The sequence below is a fragment of the Scyliorhinus canicula genome, chromosome 10, assembly GCF_902713615.1.
Source record: "Scyliorhinus canicula chromosome 10, sScyCan1.1, whole genome shotgun sequence".
Taxonomy (NCBI): domain Eukaryota; kingdom Metazoa; phylum Chordata; class Chondrichthyes; order Carcharhiniformes; family Scyliorhinidae; genus Scyliorhinus; species Scyliorhinus canicula.
This window is the reverse complement of record NC_052155.1, coordinates 88,861,909-88,886,071: the sequence shown is the minus strand read 5'-3', so window position 1 is coordinate 88,886,071 and position 24,163 is coordinate 88,861,909. Positions and strand designations below refer to the sequence as shown.

Below are 24,163 nucleotides of genomic sequence, written 5' to 3'. Positions count from 1 at the left end.
TGCCCACTTTTCAATTAAAAATATGTATGTTAATATGATTTAAGTTGTGATGGTATGTAAGAGCCACGTGAAAACAATGGATTCAGAAGTAAAATATTGCAGATGTGTGAAATCTTAAATATGAAAAAAATATATCATCGGAGATACTAAACAGACCAGGCAGTATTTATTGAGACAGAAACAGAAGTAGTGAGTGCGATTAAGCGACTGTGTTGCCTTTCGGGCTCTTACCTACAGCTGGGGCGGGGGGAAGATTTTAGTGGGCCTGAGGTTGCAGGGCTTTCTCGAGCAGTCTGCGAATGTCTTCAAAGTCCTGTCTTTTTGTGTTGACTGTGTATTCTGTTCTGGACCTGTGGTCGCCTGTTAATGCCCCCTATGTTGCTGTGGCCCGGTCCTCGGACAGGGTGGCAATGGAAGATCAGACGGCGATGTTCAGTGGCTATCTCCTGCTCCCGTAATGGGAACCGTGTGGATTGCTGCTGTTCCTTGGTTCCTTTTGCACTATGTTTGGTATATTTTTGTCAGGGGGAATTGTATGATGGACACCATGCCACTGCAGATTATTTTTTTCCCAGCTCAGATGCTCCTCAGTTTCTGCAAAAGTCTGCCTCCTGTCTTTCAGATGACAGCACGCTCACATACATCTTCTGAATGGGGTCTGCATCGGGGCCTTGAGATCTTGCACCACTGTGCCTGGGGGGGCGGGGGGAAACAGGGGCTGGAGGTCCACTGTGAAGATTAACGCGACAGAGGCTTTACATGTATCAGATGTGACATGGTTTTGAACGTTTTACCGTGACAGATTTCCATTCCCCCTAGCTACGGATGGTGACATCATCAGTAGCCACTCAGTGCACCTCACTCCTCTTGATCTCCCTGGTCTAATGCTATGCAGAGGTGTGCCCAGAATGCACATCAGAGGTTGAGGCAGCCTGCCGCTTTCCACGCCTGTAGCCTTTGATGCCCTTGGCAAATGTTCTCTGGAGACCAAACATAGTGCAAAAGGAACCAAGGAACACCAGCAATCTACACGGTTCCCATCACGGGAGCAGTAATAGCCACTGCACATAAAAGATCACCAGTAGTCCATGAAAGTGTCTTGACACAACCCCGGGCTGCATAGTCAAGCCGGGCTCCTCCTCTCCTGTAGTATCGCCATCTGATCTTCCATTGACACCCTGTCCAAGGACCGGGCCACAGGAACATAGGGGGCATTAACAGGTGACCACAGGTCCAGAACAGGATACACAGTCAACACAAAAAGACAGGACTTTGAAAACATCCGCAGACTGCTCGAGAAAGCCCTGCGTCCTCAGCCCCGTAGCAGGCCCGCCAAAATCTTCCCCTCGCCCCAGCTGCAGATAAGAGCCCGAAAGGCAACACAGTCGCTTAATCGCACTCACTACTTCTGTTTCTGTCTCAATAAATACTGCCTGATCTTTTGAGTATCTCCTTTAATGCCCTTGGCAAATGTTCTCTGGAGGGTTCGGAGCTAGGGGGGGCCCCGTTCGACTTACTGGTGACACTGGAGTCACCACGTCACCATGTTCTGTCCGCTGCACTTGAGGTGCACCAGTGTCAGGAGGGGGAAATTCGGAAGAACTGGAGACCACTGTTGTCAGCTTAGTGGCAGGCCCTGGGCTGGCCTCCAGGGCTTCCTCCTCCCTTATGGTGCGCATAGGGCCCTGGGGGACTCCATGGGATGGATGGGCAGCTGCAGTGAACTCCAGAGGCCTCTCGAGTCATCTGCCGCTGTCAGTCGTGGAGGCTCCCTGTTGTTTGCATCATGGTGTCGACGCCCTCAGCGATGCTCCTCAGTGACTGGGCCATGCTCTGATTTTTCTGCAGTGCCTCATCAATGTCCACCTGTATCTGGGACATGTCCATAAGCTACTGGGGCATGATGTCAAGGCCCTCAGTGACGGTCGTCTCAGACTGAGTCATGCCTTAGACATCACTGCTCAAGGTGCAGATGCCATGCTCCAGGTTTTTCACAGTGGTCGCCACCCTAACAGTGTTGGCCTCAGTGCCACTCAATGTCGGCAACATCTCCTGTGCCCGCATCCTTTGGGACTACACCAATCAGCCTTGCAGTTGATAGAGTCTCACTGACACGCCCTCCTGAATATCACTGCTGTTTTCTATCATCTACTCGGAGAACCTTATCCAGAGGCTCGGCATCTGGCATCAACCCAGCTGAATCCTGGGATCCAGCAGACCTCCAACTGCTGTCTCCCCTGAAAACTCTTGCCTACACCTGATGTGCATCAACAACTGTGTGATGCTCACCAGATTGTCCTCCAGAAGCTTGTCCACCATGTTGCCCACTGTGTGTCTATATGCTGATGGAAGGTTGGGATGATAGCTGCGATGCCCCAATGGTGGTTTCCTCAGAGCTCTCCTCCAAGGTGGTCTCTTGAGTGGCGGTGGGGGAACAACTCCGGATGGCCCGGTCTCATCAACGGAGATCATGCGAGACAATGGACAATGTGGTCAGTGAGAGGAAAGGGTCATTTTGTCTGACATGATCAACTCTCTTGAGACAGGTCACCTGGGTAAATGGGCAGGGGATCCTCACCTCTCTTGTACAGGTCAACCTTACTGTCGGTGACTGGTCCCTCCTCAGGAACCGTTTAGCGATTGGTGCTAGGACTCAAATCTGCACACATGTTTTTGTATTAAACACCTGTGCACTGTTACGACCTGCCTCGGTGTGAGGGATGGGCTGGATTGGGCTGGCCGCAAAGGAGGCACAAGCGGAGATGCGGGGCAATGTGTGGACATTGAGGGTGGGCTTGGCTCAGGGACCGCAGTTCAGCCAGTGTTCACCGCTCTGATGTTCCCACCCCCATCTCTGCCACCCCAGGGATTCAATGGGACTATGGAATGACCAGCTCGCGTGCAGGGATCACACAGGTGAACTGTGGGAAGTGCTACTGTGGGCAGGAGTCAGACATTGTCAAACGGTACGGAGCATCAGAGTCAATCACAAGGCACACTGCCAACCCTTGGCTGATGAGGACTGATGTTCATCCTCCTCCTCAAGCATGTCGCCCCTCTGCTGCACAATGTTGTGGAGGACGCAGCAGGCTATCACAATGCGGGTGACCCTCCAGCGCTATACTGGAGGGCCACTTCAGAGTGGTCCAGGCACCTGAACTGCATCTTCATGATGCCAATGCATCACTCGATCACGCCCCTGGTGGCTGCATGGGCATCCTTATAGCAGGTCTCCATGACAGACTACAGCACGGTGGCACAGTGGTTAGCACAGCTGCCTCACAGCGCCGAGGTCCCAGGTTCGATCCCGGTTCTAGGTCACTGTCCGTGTGGAGTTTACACATTTTCCTCGTGTTTGCGTGTGTTTCACCCCCACAACCCAAAGATAGGCAGGGTAAGTGGCCACGCTAAATTGCCCCTTAATTGGAAAAAATGAATTAGGTACTCTGAATTTAGAAAATAAATAAAAGGTCTCCGCGACAGTCTCTGGTCTCCGGATAGGCATCAACATCCACACCCACAGCAATTACCCCTGAACAGGCACCGATGTACATGATGCGTATCTGATGGCCACACACCAGCTGCACGTTCATCGAGTGGAACCCCTATCGGTTTGTGAAGATCGGCCTGTCATCTGCAGGTGCCTGTAGGAGGACAGGCATCCCGTTGATCACCCCCTGGACCCAGGGCATCTCAGTGATAGTGGCAAATCCCACTGTCCGGGCACCCTGGTGGGTTCGGTCCACATTGAAATGGATGTATTATGCCGAATGGGCAGAGAGGGCACACATACGACTGGTGGCACTGCAGATCCAGGAGTCACGGTGAGTGGTTAGTGGGATGAGCAGAAAGATGGCCACCTTTCAGACCACGGCAATGATGGTCCATGCTGCGGCTCAGGTGTTCCAGGTGGCGTGGTGCTACCCTGTCCTGCTCACTGCCCATGTGATTCACCAGGGACAAGAGGGAGGGAGTCTGAGGTGGTATGTTGCTTCGGCACCTCCCCTGCGGGAGTCAGAGGCACGAGCCCCATCACTTACTCCTCCCTCAGGGTGCCTGATGGCCCAGGGCTACTCCATGGGACGGGGGTGAAAACAAAGCTAACCCCTGAGGCTCCCCCGCCATCTGGCACTGCCAGTCCTGGAGGTCCACTCTGGTCTCAACCAGTGTATGCATGGTCATGGAGCACAGGGAGTGGACTACCTTCTTCTGGACTTTGTCACATCACTCATTGAATGTGCCACCACCTTCTGGGTCTGTGCCACATCAGCCAGTGACAGCCCCATCTCCCTCTGGGAGTGGGCCACCTCCCCCCATGTCCGTTCCATGTTGGCCAGTGCCTGGGCAATTTTGCCGACCCTCTCAGCCTTGTTCCGCTGTGACTGGGCCACTTTCAAGAGCGCCGCTGCATTGCCCAGGTGGCCCTGGAAAATGGTTGCCTGTGATTGGGCAGCCTTGTTCTGGGCCTCGGCCACCATCTGCACAGAGCGCCTCAAGCCTTGGACATGTTGATCCGTGACCAAAACATTCGTCCCCAAGACCTCTACCGCTCACATCACCCATGCGCTGTTGACCGTTGTGCTATGCAGGTGGTTGGACTCCTCCACCTGCGCCTGTAGGTGCTGGCTGAATGCTCACCGACAACTCCTCATGTAGTCCCTGGCTCAGCGACTGCACCTCCACTATAGATGGGACCATCTGTTCCAGGAGCCCGAAACCCATCTGGGCGGCAGCTAGTACCCAGGGTTGGCCCGCACTCCGAACCTCCACCAACTCATGAGTTCCTACCTTCACCTCCTGTGCTGGATCAGTTGTGTGGTGCACACCAGATAGTGTCCCAGGAGCCCACTAAAGTGCACAATTGAGATGAATGTCTCGGGGATGGTGGAGGGTGGATAGCTGTGACGGGAAATCTGTGCCATTCCCAGACTTGAGCTCTGGGGTGTCTTGGGATTCGGGTCAATGGCTCCTGTCGATGTCATCATCGGCGTTGCCCAGGTCGGCAACTAGGGTTCTGGTTGTCGCTGTGGCTGGGGTCAGGAGTGGGGAACACTAGAAGAGCCTATCGCATCACCAGCAGCTTCGTAAGGCACAAGACAAGATGCATGATTGCATCACAGTCCGCGGGAGAGGGTGGACAGTGTGGGTGGTGGAGGTGCTTTCGAGATGGGGGGAAGTGGGGTGTTGGGTTGGTGGTGGGGGAGCGGGGGTGTGGTGATAGGTGTGAGGGTGGTATGGGCGGATCTCCACTCCGACGACTGCCCTTTCTTTGTGTCCACCGACTATGTTCAGGGCCCTCTCCTCTGCTGCTGTGAGGGCTGCAGGTACAGCGGTGCCCCCTCCCGGCAGGTTTGGCCCGCTCCCGGCGGTGATGGACGATCTTGTCCTGGGGGGAGGGGGGGGTGGAATGACAGAAAATACATAGTGTTAGACAGTCTGATGCATGTAGCCCAGGGGGTGGGTAGCTGGTGGTTTCAGTGGCCAGGGCACTGGCAATGGGCGGCCAGCATGGGTGCTGGCATGTGGTACACGATAGGGGTTCGGCAGCCCTCTGCGTTGGAGGGTGGGGTGGAGTTATAGCAGTATGGGATGGAGTTGGTGCCAGGACACAGTGCTGCCAACTCAACCTGGCCACCCTGAAGTGGTCTTAAAGTATTTTCTAGCACTGCTGGCCAGCCCGGATGGTATTGCTATGGCGTTGACCACCTCTGCCGCCTGCATCCAGCCTGGCGAACGGCAGTGACTGGCAATCTCCTTCCTCCCCTGGGGTATGAGGTCATCCGCTTCTCCACCACAGCGTCTAGCAGGGTCTCCAGATCGGCATCGGTAAACCTCAGGGCTGAGGGTCTTGCTGCCATCTTGTTGGCTGGGATGGTATGCGTGATTAGTGAAGTGTGTATATGCAGATTCAGCTCGTCAGCCTCCTGAGTGTCAATCACGGACCCAGCTAATCCCATACCATTTCTCACTGGAATCGAGTATGATCCACGTGGCACCGGTGCTAGCCCTTAACGGTAGTTGAATCGGTTCAGGTGTGGCACCTGTTTTGCAGTCGTAGAAGTCCACAAATCCTGCCCCTGTGTCAACACAGGGCGTGATTCTCCCAAAAGGGAAAAAAAATCCCCGAGCGAGCGCGTTTAGCCGCGTGTTTCCCAGCACTTGCAGTGCCAAGAAACACACGGCTATTCAACACAACTCGCTCTGAATAAGGGGCCTAAATGGGGAACGTGCAGCTGAGGCCACACATAGACCCATTTTCTACAGTCCGAAGTTCTGAGATAGGGAAAAATCATAAAAATGATGACCTGATCTGACCTGACCTGATGTCGCTATACATTGGGGGCGATTCACCTGAAAAATTTCTATGTCCGGTTTTGGGCACAATTGGTGGGGTGTTTCTCGGCAGCTGCAGTGCTGAGATTGACACCGTTATTCAACGGTACTTTCCCGTAATTTTGGGCCTCAGGGAGTTTCTCCCATCAAGGCCACACTTAGGCAGGTGCCGAGCTCTCCAGCAGAACTCAGAAGTGGCTCCTCACAGATAGGAGCATCATTTTGAATGGCTGCCCTGATCTCTACACCCTCCCTGCCCCCCACTTTCAGGGCTCTTCCTGCTTTCAGGAACCCCACTGCACACACCCCAATCCTTTTGGTGGCCCCTCATCACCCCTTTCATGGGCATTGCCCCCTAGGCCCTGACCCCTCAGTGCCAACCTGGGCCCCAGTCACATTGGAACTGCCAACCTGGCACTTTGCCAGTTCACTCTAGGCACCCTGCCAGTGCCAGGGTGGTACTGCCAGGATGCCGGGGTGACAGTGCCATGGTGCCATGCTGGCAGGGCCAAGGTACCAAGGGGAATGTCGGGGCACTACCCTGCCCTCTCTTCAACCAGCCAGGGGACTCTAATGGCCTGCGAGACTTCCCTCCCGAGGTGCCATCATGCCTGCTCTACATTTGTGGAAACCAATGCTAAAAGGCGCCTTGCAGGCACGGTCGTTGATTAACGGACGCAAGATGCATATAATGTTCCAGTATTTAAATGAGCCTGATCGCTCATTTAAATATCATTATCAGGATCACAACCAGTGAGGGCGTGGGCCAGATAATACCAGGTGTAGCGAGTAGGGTAACTTCGCTATTGGCCCCCCGCCCAATGCGAAGTCCAATTTGAGGCTCTCCAGGGATTCACTCGTTGCACGCGGATCCATGCCAGGCTCAATGCGGTGGCTGAATCGTGCCCATTGTCCACATTCTCTCCCTATGGATGCTGTCAGACCTGCTGAGTACTTCCAGTTTTCTGTTTCTGTTAAAATCTATGGATGTTTATTTCCGTTCTTACCTTTGATTTTGTTAATACGAGGCAGCTGTGCAGGGTGTCAGAATTGACCTTCTCACCTCTACAAAGGGGCTCAAGTCCAATTCAGGCTCAAAATTGCAAGTTTTCTTTGTCTGTAAGGTGTCAGGGTCCTATCCAAAATGATGATGGATGTCTTAATCTCGTTCTTAATGGACACGGAACCACAGTACAATAGTGTTTCTCATTCACCATTGGTTGGCAAATTCACTCAGACTCGACTCAGGATGGTTGTTGTGAAAAGGTGATACACTGGTGTTGTAAGACTATTCTTTTGAAATTGGGGCTCAAGGTCAGGACAGACTCAAAAGAATTTTCATTGGCATCCGTGTCATAGATATAACCTGGTAATGCTTGACACTGACTTTGGCGCTTGAACTGAAATGTGTTCCGTTCTCAAGGACCAACATACTTCAACTTTGGGGGCAGAAAAAGGAAATGTCAAATATTACATTTATCATGTGAGCTCATCCAGTAACACTCCATTAGTCACAGCGACAGAAACCTGACCAATCAGGACAACAATGTTCATTTGCATCCCTTAAGTGGCATAACAGCCGGTAGCCAGTCAAATGGCAGCCATAGGTATTAATCCAAATCTGGAGAACAGTTGGCTGTGGGTAATTAAGCAGAACAATGAATTACAAATCATGATTCAGAGATCGGACATCTCTGGGTTTTGAAGGGCTGGTTTGTAGATCCAGAGTGTAAGAATAAAATTAATTTCTTAAATATGTGAAATCAATCTCATGAATGTTGAAATGAGAACCGAAGGGGAAATTACAATTAATCTTTTAAAAACCATGTAACATACTTTGCTATTATTTTTCAATTGAAATTTGAAGTAAAATCTACTCCTGCACAGTAATGCTGGCTTTGATGGGTGTCAAAAAAGGTCATTTAACACTGTCGGGCCATTTCAGTGATCTGCATTTGCACTCGACATTCTGCAATGGGAACAGCACTGGCAATTGAGGATATATTTAAATTAACTGGCCTCTGGTGCATTTCCATTCATTCAGTTAATGTTCAAATCCTTCGACTTTTCATTTTGAATGAAGGGAAGTGAAATTTCCATCAGAACAGCACACTGGAACGTTTAAACAGTTAACTCTATTCAAAGCGTCCTTTAATCAGTACCATTCAATTGATTTTGTACCAATCAGCCCACTGAAATAGACTGTTTAAAATTCCAATGATATTTGATGATGAGACCAGTCTTCTCCATCCATTGGTAGCAAAACGAGTTAATATAATAGGCGGGGGGGGGGGGGGGGGGGGGGGGGGGGGGGAATCACACTGAATGGCTGCTCTGCCGAAAAAGTTCTTCAACTTTTACATTAATTCCAATTCATTGGGTGGAATAATTTATACCCGATCATATGAATTTATCTCCAATAGAAACCTACTCAATGAAAACTCACTAACAAAGCTTTAATGAAAAAACAGCAGACTTCTGAAAAGAAAATCCTTACCAATTTCACTTCCGTCTTGGTGCAGATATCAGGGAGTAGCTGGGAAAAGGGAAAAGAAAGCTCTTTATTTCCCATTTGGCAGTTAAACATTGAAATTGACAGAATCAAAAAATATTGGAAAACATGCCTCATGCATAAAGGGGTTTTAAAAGCTTTATGCTGATGTTTAGCTTTGCATTGAGATGAGAAGATTCAGTTAAAGCCAATATTCCTTCAAGCGAGTATTAAAGTTCTTTGCAAAGGAGAAAAGGAATAAAAAAATCTTCCAACAATGCTAAAAACTGAGACAAACCCCAGGCGAATTACTAAAAGATAATAATTTCTGGAGAAAATGATTTCATCTTTTTATGTGACTTTTTATGGAACATTAAATGTGCTAACATTTTGTATCAAAGCCACAATCAGCGAAGATGCATTTCAATATTCTATTGCAGTTTGGTTTTCATCTGGTTAGTGAAGAATTCTTATTTTGACGGAACGTCACTGAATATGATACATTCTGTTAAAATTGGCATTATTTAATTAAACTCATGGGAACTCATCTGGACTGATCGTTTCCAAGAGCACTGGTGACATTTTGATCCTCTAGGTCCACCAAGGTATGGTTGAATATGGAAAGAATTATTAAATATGTTTTGCTGAAAATTGAACTTCGGCATGAACGAGGATTTCATAATCCACAGGATAGTGAACCAAGTGACTGGAGACTTGTGCTCCACAGAGCGTCCCCAGCCAAGCTGTTACACTACAGCTACAGCACTAGCATCTACGAGACAATGCGGAAAATTGTCCAGTCATGTCCAACCCACAAAATGCAAGACAAATCCATCCCAGCCAATTACCACGTTGAATTAACTCCACCAAGGCCAGGCTTCATACAAACTCTAGTTTATTTGGACAACGAAAAGGGGCCGCAGCCACAGGTTACACTGCTTGTATCCCAGCCAGAGGACCATCAGGAATACCGGTCTGAGTATGGGCTGCAGGTTTTAAACTCTTGCCGAATAGTTCCTTTTGGGCGAGCCTCTGCCCATTCAATAGAGGTACTCTTTTTCCACGAAGGTCATGGGAAGATCTATCAACGTTCCCCATGTCCTTCTTGGTCATCATAACATCCCTCCCCCCTCAAGTCCTTTTTACCCTCGATGGTTCCATGCTGGGGAGGTCTCCTCTTTGCACTCGGCTTCGAGACTATGACAGGTGGAGCTGGATCGGGAGGTGTGAAGCGTATTGGCAATCTTTGCTTCAGCAACGAGCACCTATGGTTCACCAATGTTGATATTGGCTGTCAGGGGAACTCCCAATTCCTCAGCCTCCATATCTGAACTCGAGTTCTCACAATCGGGAGAGACAAGCAGAGGGTTCTCGATGAGCAGTAGTCCTACACCAGTGACAGTCATCACTGGGGTCAGAGGCAATGCCTCATGGGGCAAGTTCCCTACTTCTGATGTGGTCTAGGTGCTTCCTCTGAACTTGTCTTGTAGGATACAGGATCCATTTTCTAACATGACTCCAGGGATCCAACTGGAGCCATCTATGAAATTCCACACATAGACTGCATCACCAGTATTTAAATTCGCTCATATTTTAATGCATTGTGATTTCTTCTGTGATTTTTCCCGTTGGGACTCCACCCTCCCCGTCAAATTTGGGAAAAACAAGCTCAACCTGGTGTGAAGCCGTCATCCCATCAATAGTTCCATTGGGACAAATGTCATAGTATGGGGAGTGGTTCTGTAATCAGGTAAGAATCATGCCAGAATAGTTTCCACTGATGTGGTCGACTGCTTCTTCATACTATTTTGTTCTGCTCGCACTGCCAAACTTTTGGATGACAGACAATATGGTGCCATCCTAATGTGCTTGAAGTCACTTGATTTCAGGAAGGCCTGGAACTCCCCACTAGTGAAGGCCGTACCATTGTCAGAGACCAGGACGTCTGTTAAAGTTTCTCAATCGTGGCATGGGAGGTTATAGAGGTCATGCGATGTACTTTCATCCACTTGGAATGTGTATATAGAACAAGAACAAAGAAGAGAGAAAATTACAGCACAGGAACAAGCCCTTCGGCCCTCCAAGCATGCACCTAACATGCTGCCCGGCTGAACTAAAACCGTCCACCCTTCTGGAAAGAACAAAGAGAAACAAACTCAGCGATATGACAAGATTGAGGCTCATCATTCCAAAATGTCCAGTAACATGAGCTCACATAACAGGCGTCATGACAGGTTGAGCGAATGTGGCCAGTACGAGAATCGAACCAACGATCTTGGCCTTATTAATACCATGCTCCAACCATCTGAGCTAACCGGCTACAAATCCACTAAGCTCAAGAACATAGAATCCAAAAAAGGCTCGGCAAAGTCGACATGCACCCACACCCATGGCCTACCTGGAAGGTCGAAGGGAGAGTTTATGGTTTCCTTGATATAAGTTACGTTGTTTATCCAAGTTTGCGATGTCTCTGTCGAGCCGAGCCACCAAACATAGTTCCTGGTGAGCATCTTCATTTTAGAAGCCCCAGGATGGCTGTTACATTGCTCCAATAAAATTGTGTGTCTCCCTGGGTGGTGAACAAGCACCCGAGATCCCCATAGGATACACCATCCTCAACAGGACGTACTTCTCATTTAGCAATATATGTCTTCATGTCACCAAAGTGTTGTCCTTGGATCCCATCACTCATGATAACATTGGGTCCTTTAGTGTCCAATTCTCGATTGCTTTCATAGAATTTACAGTGCAGAAGGAGGCCATTCAGCCCATCAAGTCTGCACTGGCTCTTGGAAAGAGCACCCTATCCAACCCCACACCTTGACCCTATCCCCATAACCCAGTAACGCCACCCAACACGAAGGGCAATTTTGGACACTAAGGGCAATTTAGCATGGCCAATCCACCTAACCCGCACATTTTTGGACTGTGGGAGGAAACCGGAGCACCCGGAGGAAATCCACACACACACAAGGAGAACGTGCAGACTCCGCACAGACAGTGACCCAAGCCGGGAATCGAACCTGGGACCCTGGAGCTGTGAAGCAATTGTGCTAACCACTATGTTACCGTGCTTTGCTGATACCGGCAGGGCTTCTAAAAAATTCAAAGTCATCGTGACCTCTTTTAACCCAGGTAAAGAAGCCAGGCTTGTGGACAGCGGGAGACACTGGCTATTTGAGATCAATGATGATGCTCCAAGGAATATTCATTGGATGTCAATAACAAGACCCAATGCTGTGTCTGGGCAAAGGTGATAGAGATTGCTCTCTCTTATTTAAAATGGCCCAATAAAGGTTTGTGGTCTGTCACAAACACAAAATACATCCTGGCTGAAATGTTCTTACACCAAATATGACCACTAACCCTTCATTCACAACCTGCAAGTGAAAGAGATGTGGATGCGTAAGCAATAGGTCTTTCTGTGCTGTCTTTACATCGGTGCGAGAGTACCATCCTGACTCCATAAGGAGAGATGTCACACATCATTATGAGCTCCTTTCTGGGATCATAATGAGTCAATAAATTAGACGATAGTATCTGCCGTTTTATTGTTTCAAAAGCCTCTTCCTGTGGCGCCTCCCAGACCATTTCTGCTCTTTCTTCAAGAGAAGATCGTAGAATCATATAATCCCTACTGTGCCTCCAAGATGTCCCAGTAGCACAGTGGTTAACACTGTTGCTTCACAGCGGTAGGGACCCAGGTTTGATTCCCGACTTGGGTCACTGGCTGTGCGGATTCTGCTTATTCTCCCTGGGCCTGTGTGGGTTTCATCTGGGTGCTCCGGTTTCCTCCCACAACTCCCGAAAGATGTGCTTGTTAAGTGAATTGGACATTTGGAATTTTCCCTCAATGTACCCGATCAGGTGCCGGAACGTGGCGACCAGAGGATTTTCACAGTAACTTCGTTGCTGTGTTAATGTAGCCTACTTGTGACATTAATAAAGATTATAAGTATTATAATTATATAATGGTGACAGCAAGGAGGCCAAGTTTGGGATTAACGTCTCATAATAATTGACATGTCCCAGGAAAGATTTCAATTTTGTGGCCCTTAGTGGAATAGGCGCTTCCCTAATGGCTTGGACTTTGTCTTCCAAAGGGTATAGGCCCTTTTTGTCTATCCGGTAGCCTAGATAGGTTAATTTACATGACTTGAAAACACACGTTTCTCTTTTTAAGATGTACCCCTGCTTTTGAAAATTGCCACAAGACCTCATTTAGGTTTCAAGTTGCTCCTGCTCTGAAGTCCCTGTCATCAGAACATCATTCAGGTACACTGCCATCTTGGGTAACCCCTGGTGTATATTCTCCATGACCTGCTGAAATATGGCGTATGACAAAGAGGCCCCGAAGGGTCAGTGAGTATACTCATACTGGCCCTTATGGGTGTTAATCATGACGGGCTTGCGGTAGGTTTGGTCTAGTTCGAGTTGAAGGCAGGCATGGCTCATTTCTAGTTTTGTGATACTCTGCCCGCCTGCTAGTTTGGTGTATAAGTCCTCTGTACATGGCATGAGTTACTGGTCCAATTTTGAGACACGGTTGACTGCGAGTTTATAATCCCCACAGAGGTGGACTGATTTATCAGCTTCAGGATGGAAACAACAGTATGGCCCACTCTGCGAATTACATGGGCGTTATTATACCTAAACTCTCTAGCTGCCTCAGCTCAGTCTCTACATTCTCCACTTCGTGCCCTGAAGTATTTTGGCGTGGCATTGGGGTCGATATAGATTCTGGCTCTGACTCTTTTTAATTTTCCATGCCCCTCTTGGAAAACTCCAGGGTATTTACTGATAATTTCTTAAAGTCCTTCAACACCCAATCTGAAAATTTCCAGCCAATGCAGTCTGATCTGCTGCAGCCAATCTCTGCTCATAAGACTTGGTCCCTGTCCTCGCACAATAATGAGTAGCAGTCGGGTGACTGTTGTCTATTGGTCACTTGGGTCGTCATGTTTCCCATAATCCGTAAACGTTCGCCCGAGTAGGTGGCTAATCTAGCTCTGGTGCCCTCCAAACCGAAATGTAGGATGCCAGTCTGGAGGCGATTAAACGTCTATTCTCCAATGACAGAGACAGTAGCCCCTGTGTTCACTTCCATTTCTAATGGATGGCCATTTATGAGTAGCCTCATCATTATTGTGGATATTAGTTGTAATGGTGCAGTCTAATTCCATCATTTCATTGTCTGGAAGTTGGTATACTTTCATGGCATGAGCCTGTGCTGGCCTTGGCTTCTTGTCTTGGTAATACATGTATTGCCAAGTCCGGAAGCATTGCCTTGTTTGTGTCTTTCAGCTGTGCTTGCAATAGTCCGTTAGTTGACATTTGCATTCCTCCGGAGCGGTTTCTCTGGTGCACTTGGTGTTACCATATGGCTTCCTTGACTGCCACGGAGGCGCTACAGAGTTTTGGTTAGCCAATGAGTGACTCCCATAGGTGTCTTCATCTCGGGTATAAGCTTTCTTGTGTATGGCCTCTCCCCGCCCACCTGAGGACACAACTGTCTTGTGTCACTTGAGATCTTTCTCTGTGTTCCCCAGGGGGACAGGGCAAGCTCAATGGCCTTTTTCAAGTCTAGATTGGGCTCCGCCAGTGTGGTGATATGCATCACTGTAAATACACAAGGGGTTAATGTAAGTACACGTAGACTAGCTAAACACTAAAGGGAGCACCAGAGACATGACACACAGACATTCAACCAATAGATCAATGAGATAGGGCACGATCAATGGGCATTCACGATACACACAGAGGTGACACCACCACAGGAGGGCATTACACCAACCCATATAAAAAGGACACAGCACACATGATCTTCTTCTTTCCAATGGAGACACTCAGTGAGTACAGACACAGGGTTGATTGAACACCACACCCACCACGTGGATTGTGGCAGACTGGTTCGTCAGTCTGAGTAGCTGTAGCAGGATCAACAGTAGAGTCGAATCCAAGTAGGAGAATTGTTAATAGTTCAATAAACGTGTTGAAGCTATCTCCACGTCTGAACCTTGCTTTGTCAGAGTGCACATCAAGGAAGCAGCTTATGCTAAGTGAGTGGTGACATTATTTATTCCATACGCCAATTTATCGCGTACTGTCTCAACCATGGATGCGATTGGGCGGAGAATTGGTTCGGACACCAAAATTGTGACGGGTGCCGGTTTCACGCCAAACACAGCGATGACAATGTGCTCCACTCTGCGTGTACAATAAATGTTGTTGGCATATCATAAGCAGACTTGACCCAGAATTCTCTGGGGCCTCCAAGAATCTCCGTCTCCACTGGGTGGAATTCTCGCCGGCGAGGTTCACTTGTCCTTTTAAAAATCGGGAAACAGGATCTGTGGCTGACGAGGGAGAGAGAGGAGGTAGGGCAGAGAGTCGCGGCTGCGGGCTGCTGAGCTGAACAATGGCCAGGGGTGGGGGCTGCTGCGTGACAGACGGATGGGCGTGAGGCCAGGGTGACCACCCCACAGGACTGGAGCGGTATCCAGGCACAGACCACATGTGCCTGCTAGGCCCCACCTTCCACCCCACCCTCTGCGAGACCACACCTCCCAACTGGCCACCATCCGCCGGCGGGGCATCACCACCCAACGGAAACGCTCACAATAGCCCCTACAGGTGGGTGGTGGATGGAGGCCACAGAACTTTCTGTTGGCATGGACAGCACCAGCTGATGGTACCCCTGGCATCAGGATTGGGTGGCAGTGCCAGAGACCCCCATGAGCACCAATGGGCCAGGGGTGCTGGGAAAGGGGAGGGGGGACATGCGGGAGCAGAGTCTGCAATGCAAATTGCGGCCACTGTGTAGCTCAGTGGATCTGGTGGGCATGGGCATATGCACCATGCTAACATGTTGGGTTTTCACCCGCTGCAGACAATAGAATTGGAATTCAATCAGCATTGGTGGCCTTCCTCCTAGTCGCTGCAACTCTGGGGAATGCACTGCAACTGTACAAGTTGGAGCTGCTCGAGGAGGAGGAGCTACAGCAGCGGAATGTGCCCCAGAGGAACTGGAGGCAGCCGCTGAGGATGGACAGCCGGCCACCCAACAGGCCGCAGAGGAGGGGGAGGAGGAGGTGCAAAGGACACGCCGAATAAGGCCTCCCATGTAACAGCAGCGCCGGTCATTCGAGGATCTGCTGGACTGGGCATGCCGTTAAAGACTCCAGCTGAACCAGGGGACAATGCGACATCTGCCAGATTATGGAGCACCTGGCCCCCTTGGGGAATGGGGGAGGGCACCCACTCCCAGTGGCTGTCAAGGTGATGGTCACCCTGAACTTCTGTGCCACGGGGTCCTTCCAGGCTCTGAGTAGGGTCCTGTCCGGAATCACACAGAGCTCGGTGCACAGGTGCATCCGTGCCATCATGGAGGCCCTAAATGCCCAGCCGGCCCAATACATTCATTTCAACGTATGGACCGAGCCCATCAGGATAGCAGCGGGGTTCACCGCCAGCGCTGAGACACCCTGGGTCCAGGCGTTGACCATCGGATGCAAGTCTCCCTACAAGCACCTGCAGATGCCACTCTACACTAACCACTTGATGAACATGCAGCTGCTGCGTGACCATCAGATGCGCATCATGCACATCTATGCTCAATACCTGGGCAGTGTGCACAATGCCTTCATCCTGGCACAATCAATGCTTCCCGGCCTCTTCCAGATGCCCACCCCAGCTGGGGGATTGACTCCTGGGCAACAGTGGTTATCCACTGCGGTCATGGCTGATGATGCCTATCTGGATGCCACATACCGATGTGGAGGCCCGCTACAGTGAAGTGACGGCCATGCAGCGACCTGGAGTGTAATCGAGCGGTGCTTCGGCATCCTGAAAATGCAGTTCAGGTGCCTGCACTGTTCTGAAGGGGCCCGTATGAGTTGAGAGGGTCGCCTTCATCATGGTGCCCTGCTGTGTCCACCACAACATGGCACAGCAGAGGGGCAACGTGCTGGAGGAGGAGTTTGAATGCCAGGCCTCCTCTGATGAGGATGACGCAGGGGAGGGCAAGGATGGGCAGGACATGGGGCTAGCCAGGCATGGGAGGCCATATGACGTGTGCACCAGGGCCAACGCACAGGACCCTCTGATCGCCTCCGGATTCATAGATTGAGGGGGGTAGACTGGCCAGGGACACGGACACCACATCCCACCCCCACACCACTCCCTCCACCTCCAGCCGACCACACCCCCATGTGCAAGCCTGTCTGTGATACCTACCTGCCGCACTAAGGGGTGTGGGCCCTGGGTTGGCAGTAACTGCGGGTATTGTCCATGGGATGGAGGATGATGATGACAAGCAGCTCTGTGGTGAGCTCTGGTGTCCACATCATTTGACATCTGACTCCTGTCCATGGTAAAACTTTCCATCATTCACCTGTGTAATCCCTGCATAAGAGCTTGCACTCCATGACACTGTCCCATCGATTCCCTGGGGTGGCGGTGGTGGGGGCATGAAGGGGGTGGGGGGATGGGGGTGAGACATTGAGTGGTGAGTATTGGCTGCACCCCGATCCCACCCTGCCCCCAACTTCCACCCACTCCCCCCACCCCCTCCACCCCACCCATGCCCCCTCTGCGGTCAGTCCAGCCCACCCTTTACACCCATCTGACAGAGCACCGAGGCAGGTTGTAACATTGTGCACAGGTGTTTAATGTGAAAACAGGTATACATGCCCTAGCCCCTATCACTAAACTGTGCCCTACACCCATGCCAACTTAACTGGTGTCTACTTTTCTGGCCTTAGCGCTACGTCTAGGTGGATCCCCAGATTGTGAGCTGTTTGTTTCACTCTTAAGGCTGCTCAGATTTACTCCTCATTGCCAATGTAATAACTACGCCAAGGTCAGGCTTCATACGAATTGCATTTTATTTGGACAATGAAAAAGAGCCAAGCCATGGCATACAATACTTGCGTGCCATCCTGGGAGACATTGGGAATGCTGGCCTGGGTCTGAGCTGCAGGATTTAAACTCCCACCGAATATTTCCTGAATAGAGCCTCCACATGCTTAATAACTCATATTCCACAAACAAATAACAAAGAACAATACAGCACAGGAACAGGTCCTTCGGCCCTCCAAGCCTGTGCCGGTCATGATGCCAACCTTTGCCAAAACCCTCAGCACTTGCTTGTGCCGTATCCTTCTATACCCATCCTATCCATGTGTTTGTCAAGTGCCTTTTGAACGCTGTTAATGTATCTGCTTCCACAACCTCCCCTGGCAACTTGTTCCAGGCACTCACCACCCTCTATGTAAAAAGACCTGCCTTGCGCATCTCCTCTAAACTTTGCCCCACGGACCATAAACCTATGCCCCCTGGTGACTGACTCCTCCACCCTGGGAAAGAGTGCCTGCCCATCCAATCTATCCATGCCCCATATAATCTTGTAGACCTCTATCAGGTCACCCCTCACCCTCCATCTTTCTAATAAAAACAGTCCGAGTCTATTCAGTCTCTCCACATAGCGAACACCCACCAGACCAGGCAACATCCTGGTAAACCTCCTATGGACCGTCTCCAAAGCTTCCACTTCCTTCTGGGAGTGCGGCGACCAGAAATATGCGCAATATTCCAAGTGCAGCCTTACCATAGTTCTATACAACTGTAACATGACTTGCCAGATTTTATACTTGATGCCCCATCCAATGAAGGCAAGCATTCCTTAGGCTTTCTTGACTACCTTGTCCACTTGAGTTTCCACCTTCAAAGATCTGTGGACATGCATGCCCAGATCTCTCTGACTTTCTATATTCCGAAGAGTTTTACCATTTACGGTATATTTCCCCTCCATGTTAAAGCTACCGAAATGTATTACCTCACATTTATCCAGATTAAATTCCATTTTCTACTCCTCTGCCTAAGTCTCCAAACTATCTATGTCCTGCTGTGTCTTCCGACAATCCTCAACACTATTTTCCACTCCACCAAACTCGGTGACATCCACGAACTTACCAATCAGACCGGCTACATTTTTCTCCAAATCGTTTATGTACACCACAAACAACAGAGGCCCACTGTCGAACACCACTAATCACAAACTTCCATTCAGAACAACACCCTTTTACTGCTACCCTTTGCCTCCTGTGACCGAGCCAGTTCTGTATCCATCTTACCATCTCAACTCTAATCCTGTGTGACGTCACCTTTTGTATCAGTCGATCATGAGGAACCTTGTCAAAGGCTTTACTGAAGTCCATGTAAACAACATCCACCACCCTCCCCTTATCAATCATCTTTGTCACGTCTTCAAAAAACATGATTAAGTTAGTGAGGCACAACCTCCCCATCACAAAACATTGCTGTTTATCACTTAGGAGTCGATTTGTTTCCAAATGGGCATAAATCCTGTCCCTGAGAATTCTCTCCAATAATTTACTTACACCGACGTGAGGCTCACCGGCCTATAGTTTCCAGGATTATTCCTGCTACCTTTCTTAAACAGCGGTATCACATTAGCTATTCTCCAGTGCTCTGGGATCTCGCCTGTAGCCAATGAGGATACAAAGATGTCAGTCAAGGCTCCAGCAATTTCCTCCCTTGCTTCCTTCAGTATTCTGGAATAAATTCCATCTGGCCCAGGAGACTTATCTACCTTAATATCTTTTAAAAGACCCAATACCTCCTCCTTTTTGATGTTAACATGATCCAGACTGTCCATACACCCTACCCAAGAATCAACTTCCACAAAGTACCTTTCTTTAGTGAACACTGATGCAAAGTATTCATTTAGTACCTTGCCCATTTCCTCTGGCTCAACACAGATTCCTCGACTGTCCTTAAGTTGTCCAATCATTTCCCTAGCCACCCTCTTGCTTTTTACTTATGAATAAAAAGCTTTGGGATTCACCTTAATCCCATTTGCCATGGACTTTTCATGGCCCCTCCTAATTTCCCGCTTCAGTATCTTCCCACTTTCTTTATACTCCTCTAGTGTTTCGACTGTCCCCACCCTCTAGACCGTACAAAAGTCTCCATTTTATTTTTGACAAGGTTCACAATATCCCTCGTTATACAAGGCTCCCTAAACTTCCCATACTTATCCTTCATTCTCACAGAAGCGTGACTTTCCTGAATCCTAATCAACTGTCGCTTGAAAGACTCCCACATGTCCGATGTTGATTTATTATCCCCCAGCCGCACCCAATCCAAATTCTTCAATTCCTGTCTAATGTTATTGTAATTTGCCTTTCCCCAGTTTAGCACATTAACATGAGGGTTAACTTTATCCCTGTCCAAAAGTACCCCAAAACTTACGGAATTGTGGTCACTACTCCCAAACTGTTCCCCTACTGAAACCTCAACCACCTATCCAGGCTCATTCCCCAATACCAGATACAGTACTGCCCCTTCCCTAGTTGGATTATCTACATATTGCATCAAGAAGGCTTCCTGGATACACCTTACAAACTCTGCCCCATCCAAACCCCTAGCACTAAGTGAGTCCCAGTCAATATAGGGGAAATTAAAATCCCCTACCACAATAACCCTGTTACTTTTGCAACTATCCAAAATCTCTCTACCCATGTGCTCCTCTATCTCTCGCTGGCAGTTGGGGGCCTGTAATAAACACCCAACATTTATGATTGCCCCCTTCCTGTTCCTAAGCTCCACCCAGATTGCTTCATTTTATGAGCCCTCCAAGGTGTCCTCCCGCAGTACGGCTATCAATTCTCCTTAACCAGTAATGCTACTCCACCACACCTTTTACATCCCCCTCTATCTCTCCTGAATCATCTATACCCTCCAACGTTCAGCTGCCAATCCTGCCCTTCCTTTAACCATGTTTCTGTGATAGCCACATTATAATTCCAAGTACTAATAAGTGCTCTAAATTCGTCTGCCTTACCCGCTATACTTCTGGCGTTGAAACAAATAGACTTCAAACCACAGCTTTTGAGCAGACAGGAAGATCTATCAAGGATCCTCCGGAGCCTTCGTGGTCATCATACACAACACGTCATAAAAATTACATTGAATGGATGGCAAAACTGTTCAATTTTGAATTAACTACATTTCAATGGGTGGGATAATTTCTATCAGATCATTTTAATTTACCAATTACAAACCTGTTCAATTTTTCTTCAAAAGTTTATATCAAAGGTATTAAGGGTGCGAAACCAAAGTGGATAAATAGCGTTAAGATACAAATCATCCATACTCTAACTGAATGGTCGAACACCCTTAAGTGGCTGAATGATCTACTCATGTTGTTACGTTTATGACCCTATGACTGATTAATTTCTTTATTTTACTTAAGTCATGTGTTGACTTTTAACTTTTGGATTCATAATTCCATTAATTTTTTTATTTTTTTTAAATAAATTTAGAATACCCAATTATTTTTTCCAATTAAGGGGCAATTTAGAGTGGCCAATCTACCTATCCTGCACATCTTTGGGTTGTGGGGGTGAAACCCACGCAGACACGGGGAGAATGTGCAAACTCCACACGGACAGTGACCCAGGACCGGGATTCGAACCTGGGACCTCAGCGCCGTGAGGCAGAAATGCTAACCACTGTGCCACCGTGCTGCCCTTAATTCCATTAATTTAAGGATATTTGTATCCATGTTTCTTGGAAATAATCCGTGGCCGGAAGTGTCAGATGCAGAAAATAACTCAGTCTAATTGTTGAGTGAGAAAGGTAAGTTCCAAGAAATAAAGCTCCAAATATTTGGCTTGTGATAACTACTGATGAATTTGAAAAACAATTAAATTAAAATGATGTGGGCAAGAGAGTAAGACATTGAAGGAGTTCAGTGAAGAAAGTGATGAAATGTAGAACGAAATATAGAAGAATGAGCAAGAAGTTAAATCAAAAAGATAGAGGAAGAAATCGCAAAGAAAGCTGGTGAAATAGAAAAGAATGGGAACACTGCCATCTGCAAGTTCTGCATCAAGGCTGCATCTGACAGAACATGACATCAAGGCGCTTTAGCAAAACCGGAATTAATGGAAATCAGGGTGGAAACATTCTGCTGGTTGAGGTCATACTTAGTACAATGTAAGATGGTTGCAGTAGTTGGAGGTCAATCATCTCAGTTCCAGGACATAATAGCTGGAGTCCCTCAGGCAAATGTTCCAGGGCCAACCATCCTCAATTACTTCATCAATGACCTTCCTGCCATCATAAGGTCAGAAGTAGGGACATTTGCTGATGATCGTACACTGTCCATTATTCATGATTCCTCAGTTAATGAAGCAGTCCATATCCAAATTCGGCAAGACTTGGACAATATCCAGGCTTGGAATACCAAGTGGCAAGTAACATTCACTCCACACAAGTGTCAGGCAATGATCATCTGCAAGAAGAGGGATCTAACCATTGCCCTTGACAATTAATCACATTAAGATCACTGAATCCATCATTATCAACACCCTGGGGATTACTATGGGCCAGAAACTGAACTGGACCAGCCATGTAATACTGTGGCTATAAGAGCAGGTCAGATGCTAGGATTCCAGTGACAAGTAACTCATTTTCTGACTCCCCAAAGCCTATCCACCATCTACAATGCAAAAGCAGGAGTGTGATGGAATACTCTTCACTTGTCTAGATGACTGCAGCTCCAACAATACTTACCATCCAGAACAAAGCAGCTCATTTAATTAGCACCCCTTTCGAAAACTTTCACTCCCTCCACAACCGGCGCATAGTGGGAACAGTGTGTACCATCTACAACAGACATTTCAAAGTGGGGATCGCGACCTGTGGGTGAGTCAGGGGCGGGTCACGGAGCCATCCATCGCGGCATTCACGATCGTGGAAATTCAGGCGCAATGGCCGCAGCAGCCGGCTTTTAAAATTGCAGGCTGCGAGCGGCTTTAAAAATGATGGCCGCGACAGGCTTGAAAAATGTGGGCGCGCTGCGCATGCTTGCCCGCTCATCGGTGCGCATGCCTGGAGTCCAGAGAGAAACACCACCTTCTCCTGATGTCAGCGCACTGACCCAGAAGATTTTTTTTCAAAATTCAATTCAGTCGTTCTGCATCTGTCTTGAATATGCTCAATGGCTGAGCCTGCAGAACCCTCTTTGATAGTGAATTTTAGAGATTAAAAGATTCACAATACGTTGAATTAAGTAATTACCCCTCCTCTATGTTTAAAACCATTGCATTGCATTTGCAGACTATATCCCCAGGCTGTAAACCAACCATCTGAGGGAAAACCATCCATCTTAGGAAAACTTGCATTCTGCATCTGCTCTATAGAGACCTGAGAGAATAATGCCTGTTTCAATGAGGTCATTTCTCATTTTCTGCCACTGTAGACGATAGAATATAAGCTCAGGCTCACCTGTCGCAGTAAAGGTAATAGAAAATTGCGGGTCACGAATGTCGGCCGGCGCAAGTCGCGAAGGTCTGCCGGCGTGAGTCCCGAAGGATGGCTGGTTGGTAAAAATGGAACCCGGGCTAAAAAGTTTGAAAAACACTGATCTGCAAGATGCACTGCAGGAACTCCCGAGATAGTACTATACAAACCCACAACCTCTACCATCTTGAAGGACATGCGAACACCACCACCTGGAGATTCCCCCCCCCCCCCCCCCTCCCCCCCAGCCCCAAGATACTTCCCAGCTTGACTTGGAAATATATTGTCGTTCTTTCACTGTTGCTGGGTCAAAATACTGGAATTCCCTGCCCAGCAGCACTGTGGGTGTACCTGTACCACATAGCTACAGCAGGTCAAGAAGGCAACTCACCACTACCTTCTCAAGGGCATGACAACTTCTACATTAATACCATGTGTCTATCCCAATCTTTATTCTTCTCTCTTTGACATTACATTCAAAGTAAAGGGTAATCAGTGCTTTAAACATTTGCGTTTACTGTCTGTGAGAATTCTTCAATACGATTGGCCTCTTCTCCATCTTGATGATATCATAGCTGCCAGATGCCTAGGTATCCCCTTAATATGATTGGCCTCTTCTCCATCTTTATTATATCATAGCTGCCAAATGCCTAGGTATCCCCTTGACTAAATGCCAGATTCAAATTCATTTCAAGAGAAATGAAGGGCGCGAATCCCCTGAAAGATTTATAAGCGTGGAAACGAGTGGACACTGCCGCGAGCTTCCTGGCGAGGCCAGCAATGCTGTTCAACGTTAATTGGTCCACTTAACAAGGTCCCATGGGCTTCAAGCCACTAATGAAGGCTCCCCAGCCGATTTGCAGGGACCAGGCTCGTCAGTCCTCCCCCCCGATAATAAGGTTGAGCAGCACTTAAACAGTAGTTGCACAGCCAACCCCACTCAGTTCACAGGCATGGCACAGAGACGACCAGCCCCTCGATTTGAGATGCAGACACGGAAAGGCTCCG

General features: G+C 48.6%; 1 protein-coding gene across 7 annotated transcripts in view; it reads right to left on the bottom strand.

The window, feature by feature from the left end:
* sntg1 (syntrophin, gamma 1) overlaps positions 1-24,163 on the bottom strand; it is a 649,505-nt gene that overhangs the window by 173,104 nt on the left and 452,238 nt on the right. For all 7 annotated transcript variants that reach the window (XR_005462062.1, XR_005462061.1, XM_038809324.1 and 4 more), the window contains one exon: positions 8,831-8,869. Coding sequence is in view for 5 of the 7 variants with exons in the window: in XM_038809324.1 (XP_038665252.1) it covers positions 8,831-8,869 (39 nt within the window). In the remaining 2 variants the exon portion in view is untranslated. The remainder of the gene's footprint in view (positions 1-8,830; positions 8,870-24,163) is intronic.